This window comes from Mus pahari, chromosome 9, assembly GCF_900095145.1.
Source record: "Mus pahari chromosome 9, PAHARI_EIJ_v1.1, whole genome shotgun sequence".
NCBI lineage: Eukaryota > Metazoa > Chordata > Mammalia > Rodentia > Muridae > Mus > Mus pahari.
The window spans coordinates 55,661,474-55,667,504 of record NC_034598.1 but is presented as its reverse complement, the minus strand read 5'-3'; the positions used below and the strand labels follow the sequence as shown (position 1 = coordinate 55,667,504).

Here is a 6,031-nt window from a genome sequence, read left to right as displayed (position 1 = left end):
TTCTTTCTTTCTTTCTTTCTTTCTTTCTTTCTTTCTTTCTTTCTTCCTTCCTTCCCTCCTTTCTTTCTTTCTTTTTTCCTTCCTTTCCTCCTTTCTTTCTTTCTTTCTCTCCTCAGTCATGGTGCTGGGGATCCAACCCAAGTCACGAGCCTTGCTAGGCGAGTGTCCTGTTCTAGCACTAAACTACAGTCTGTCCTGAAGGTTTTCAGTGAACTCCAGTATCTACTGACCTCTGGTTTCAAGCTTTATCAACTTGTATGTAATGCACAATACATATTTATGAGACCATTTGGCTGCACTGGATATAATGTGTAAATGAGTTGCTTCGAAGGAAAGGATAGGCCCACAGAAGCCCTTCCTGGGAATATATTGTAACGTAATTGTGGCTTTCAGATTTACTGACTAACCCAAATAAACTAGCGATGTAGATAAACCGCAGGACTATTATATGCATGAGGTGCAGCTTGATAAATTGAACCATTCAGCATGATAGGTGTCCCCCTCTGTGCCTAATTCAGGCACTGGGACCACATAAACAAGAAGGAGGAAAGACCCTGCCTTGTAGGGAACACAGTCCAGGGTGCAAAGTGGGAGTGAGCAACAGGTATACAAAATGACAAAGACGTCTGTCCCCTGGAAAACCTCCTGTGTACGTGTCCAGTGTCTACCCTGCTTTGAGGAAAAAGAGGTGTTGTTCAAGGGACACTTCAGGACAGATTATCCCATTCTTTCAGTACCTCCGAAATAAAAAGATCTGTATTTGAATAAATTACTTATACCTCAACTATTTTTCTAGAGCAGTTTTCAGAGGGTAGTGTAACACAGCCCAGCAAGCATGCCCAGCAACCTGGGCACAGAGGTACTGTCACCCATCCAAAATGGGCAAGTTAGGAGTCTTCTTGTCTCCACAATGAGGAGCCTACCACACGGCACTTCACTGTAGACCATACTGGTTCATCTGCCAGCAAGGGAACCTCTGTCAGAGGTATTGCACACAAGGAGATGCTCCTGGTACTTGTTCAATTGCAAACCTATTCTGGGGTGGCCACCCAGCTGTTTTGTACATGAACTAAGAGCATGAAGCTGAAAGAATGGGGTTTATTTTGACTAGGGGAGGTGACAGGGAATGTCTGAGTCACAGAGTTCTGGTAAAGAGCAGATTCCCAGTGGGGTGGCACGTTGGGAGGTCCTAGGCACCCGGGCGTCATAAAGGAGAGGAGGGTCCTGGAGACCGACCAACTCTCTGCTTAGGCTCTCCCACCCCAGTGGGGAGGCTGGGCTTCATGGGTGGTGAGCCAAGCCACATGGGAGCAGCTTGACTTCAGTGCATTGTTGGCCCGCGTCTCGAGCGTTCTGTGAGCTAGTAGCCGACGAACTGACAATTCAAAGAAACACTCTCAGCAATGGGGCACTGTTCTCAATAGCTGTCTGACAGCATGCTTGTATTTAAAAACCACAAGGAGCACATGAAATGTTGAGTTTGATTGACTCTGAGGCACAGGAAGATGGAGACAAGATTTTTTTTTTTTTAAAGATGTAATTGCTTTCTTGTATCCATTTTAGGAAAGCAAAAGAATGAGTTGGTGTCCCCAGAACCTCCAGAAGTTCCCAAATGGAAAGGAATGAGGCTTCATAGATAGATAGATAGATAGATAGATAGATAGATAGATAGATAGATAGATAGATAAAAGATAGATAGATAAAGAGTTTCATAAATAGAGCTGGGTAGGTGACCACTTTAAGCAAAACTCACAAATCCTACTGATAGGCATCAGTTCAAATCATAGCTCTTCTCTACCATGCTGGGCAGAGGTCCTGATTCCAGTAGAACTCGTGTGTTGTATGAGTGTGATAAACTTGGTCATGGGATCTATATGAAAAATGGAAGCTGCTGTACTGAACTGCGTTCACCTAAGTGAGGTTGGTTTGGTTCACTAATGCAGTGAAAAGAATCAGTGATCAAATTCTCAGCAGGACCTTGGAGACCTCAGCATGGGGCTAGCCTTTCTGTTCAGCCATCTAGTGGTAGGCCTAGAGGTATAGCTCACATTAGGAGTTCAAGGTCAATCCAGGCTAGGAGAAAGAGAGAGACAGAGACAGAAAGAGACAGAGACAGAGAGAGAGACAGACAGAGAGATTTATTTTCTACACAGCCAAAATATATAGTGAATGGCAGACCCAAGGCAAAGCAGGTCCAATGGACATGGGTCTTGGTGAGCAGACCTTGAACCTGTCACCTGCTATTCAGGTAGCTCTGTGTGGTCACTAGGTCTCATTCAGGGTTAAATAGGAAACTAGCTTCATTTGAATGGTTAATGAAAAAAATCTCAAGAGCTTGGTTTTTTTGGAGTTTCTTTTCTTTTAAGCTGTGAATAATTTTGCAGGGTATGGAGCCAGCCTCATGCATGCCCCGAGGCCAGCAGGCGCCGGGCTGGAGCGACACACGCCTTCACTTAAAAAGGCTGAGGAGCGAAGTGATCCACCTGAATCCAATTACATCTGGTGAACCCCCCTGCCCTGCCATCTGAAACGGTTCAAGTTACACCGGGTTCACAGCCTTTGTTAACCTTTCGTGTGTTGGATGTTCAAGTGATGTTCATTACACTTTAGAACGCGGGCCTGAATTTTATTAGCTTCATTATAAATCGCTGGGCTGATATCTACTCTTCCTTTTAGGTTTTCTAAGCGTGTCTAGCATGATGGTATAGATTTCCTTCCTTCAGTCCTTTTGGGACAGATCTTATATTGTGTCAGTTGATCAGGTTAAAGAAAAAAAAAATCTGTCTTTTCAGTGTGCACTTGACAGATACTTGCAAAATCACAACACATTTGTGGTCTTAGAATGGGGAGTGTTAGAGAGGTTAAACTGCACAGAGATGCATAAATCACAAGGTTTCAGATAAAGCCAATAGCAGTGTTTAAGCTACAGTATTTCGAATTTTATTGTCAAATATTTGGACATCTGTCTAATTAATATTTCGATTGCCCCCCATATGTAATGCATACAATCTATTTCACCCTTGCTGTTACTCTAGACAGTTCAGTTTTGATGGGGGGGGTGGGGTGGGGGGAACAAAGTTTAAAAAAAATTCCACTGTGTTAGCGGCATTTAAACAATATAATATATTGTAAACACGACGAGATAAGGAATATAATGTATGAAGCCTTTGCATTGGAGGGAAGCAATATAATATATTGTAAACAAAACAGCTCTTACATAGTAAAACATTTTATACTGTTTGTATGTATGAAATAAAGGTGACACTTTTCACTTTCTGAGTGCTGTGTGGGTCTTTGTAAGACTGCTAGCTGGTAGAAATAAAGATGACCGTTGATTAGTGGTACTCCATACCATCACAGAGGAATGTCCAGTCCTCTGACTCCACCTCAGCGCTCCCTCCCTCCTCCTCCACGCCCCTCCCCACGGGCTTTCTTCCTGTACCCCAGCCCTGCTACAGGACACTGCCATCACTGCCTGCAAGACTCACAGTTAGATCACATCTCATTTCTTTCAAGACATCTGCTCTGCCTAGGATGGACTAAGCCCGTCTCCACTTCTGTTTCATTAACATAACAGAATAGCAGAGACCAGTTGTGGTTTAGGGGGAAGGGAAATGCATGGCTCTACAGTCTGATTGAGCCTCATGTCTTAGCAGAAGGCAGAAGGGCAGAAAAGGAGGAAGACGCAAGAGCAGAGGGAGCCGAACTTGAGTTTGCAGCAACTAAATTCCGGGGTGACTAACGTACTCAGAAAGAATATTCACTAAGGACTTCTGGAGGCAGAAGTCTCATGATGCCAACACGGCTTATTAAGTGGCCCTGCCCACAGTTGCCTTGGTTAAACTTCCCACATTAGAACTCTGGCGGGAGTCACTTGAAGTCATAGCGATATCCCACTAGTGGAAGGACTACTAAGGCTGGTTGAACGTATGGGAATTTCCCAAATATAAAGTACCATTGTTCGTTATTTAACCTATTGATCCCAAGTACAGTAGGAGTTATTTTATTACTCTATAGAGAAAATATTACCATTTCCTTTATTATAGGTAGGAAGCCAAAGTATGGAGATAGTAAGACATTTAAGCCAGGACACAAATGATAGGTAGAGAGTTTGAACCATGCCATCTGACTCCAAGGAGATGACACTTGCTTTCCCTGTTTACATCGGCACTGTGAAGCATACCATGAAGATTCTAGAGCATGGCTTCCCAGATACGCTGTTCACCCTCTTTCTCTAGAGGGTAGAGAAAGTAGGCTTTATTTCATACATGGCCTGGATCCAATGGAGCCTTTTCCTGTTGGGGGCGTGGCTTGATCAGTTGTCTGATACAGGAGGCGAGATACAGAAAAGAAGTTAGGGGCTGGTGAGATGGCTCAGCGGGTAAGAGCCCTGATTGCTCTTCTGAAAGTCCTGAGTTCAAATCCTAACAACCGGGTGGCTCACAACCACCCATAATGAGGTCTGACGCCCTCTTCTGGTGTGTCTGAAGACAGCTACAGTGTACTTACTTATAATAATAAAATAAGTCTTTGGGCTGGAGCAAGCAGAGGTCCTAAATTCAATTCCCAACAACCACATGAAGGCTCACAACCATCTGTACAGCTACAGTATACTCATATACATATGACAAATAATAAATAAATCTTTTTTAAAAGTTTTACTACATGCAAAATTACAGGCTAAAGCAATCTAGGTTGACCATCTCCCACCCTATTTAATTATGGGCTCCATGAGAAATTTGTAAGGACAGTAACCAGAGATATGGCTCTGTTGCTAGACTGTTTGCCTGCATTCTATTGACAGCACCACATAAAACTGATCATGGTGGCAGACATCTGTAATCTCAGCACTCAGGAGCTGAGCCAGAGATTCAGAAGCTCAAGGTCATCCTCTGGTACATAGTGAAGGTTTCCCTAAACATTATTGTATTTTTATTTACTCATCTGATTTTGTGTGTGTGTGTGGTGCTCTGGGAGGTCAGATCCCCTGGAATTGTATTTACAGGTTGTTGTGAGCTACCAGACATGAGTGTTGGGAACTGTATTCCAGCTTTTTACAAGTAAGCATACTTAATTAACAACTGAGCCAGCTTTCTAACCCCACATGGTGAGTTCGAAGCCAGCCTCTGACTCAAAAGGAGGAGGAAAGGGAGATCAGCATGCTCACATGTGCACCATGAAAACCAGAAAGGTTTAAAAGGCAGAGAAAAATATAAGCATAAATGATAAAATTCAATATCCAATTCATATGACCCAAATGGCACACGCACACACACACACACACACACACACACACACAGACCACATAAGCACATATCCCAAAGGGCACATCACATAAGTGGAGAAATACAATTTAAAATGACTTTAGGGTCAGTGACTCAAAAGAGATTTCAGACTGGAGTAAAGAGGGTTCCAGAGTTGTTTGGTTTAAAATTCCAGTGTGTTGTATCAGAGATGCCCAGTGAGCACTTAAAATGCGGTTAGGTGCTCAAAGTCAATGACCGGTTCATTATCAGCCATACTATAACAGAACCATACACATTACATATTGGAGACTTCTGATACAAAACGCACCTGAAAGCATTATCTAGCTGGGTGTGGTTTTATTCACCTTTGTGTTTAGATTCTATATGTAATTGGCATTCTTTGCTACTTACCTAATTACCTACATATGGCTTTTATTATTTGTTGAGCACTGAGGGCTCCTGGATACCAAGTATATTTTTAATCTTTATTTTAAAATATACTCTTGCTCACTTTGTTAATTTATATAGAGCAACAAGAGTGGAATCCAGATTTAAAACAAAGATTGAAAATTGTTAATTTATAGGCTCTGAGATGATTTTTTTGTTATTTATATGAAGTTACCCATAAGGGAAGTAGGAAAGCATGGAAGGAAAAGAAGGAGGAGCAGGAGGGGGAGGAGGGAGAGAAAAAGGAGGAGGAAGAAGAAGAGGAAGAGGAGGAGGAGGAAGAAGAGGAAGAGGGAGAAGAGGAGGGGGAGAAGGAAGAGGAGGAGGAGGAGGAGGAG

General features: G+C 42.9%; 1 protein-coding gene across 1 annotated transcript in view; it reads left to right on the top strand.

Annotated features, from left to right (window-relative positions):
• The window catches only part of Wif1 (WNT inhibitory factor 1), a 68,562-nt gene extending 65,286 nt beyond the window's left edge, over nucleotides 1–3,276 (top strand). Inside the window, exon 10 of the mRNA XM_021205138.1 lies at nucleotides 2,385–3,276. Coding sequence (XP_021060797.1) covers nucleotides 2,385–2,506 — 122 coding nt within the window. The 3' untranslated portion in view covers nucleotides 2,507–3,276. The remainder of the gene's footprint in view (nucleotides 1–2,384) is intronic.
• The last annotated feature ends 2,755 nt before the right edge of the window (nucleotides 3,277–6,031 follow it).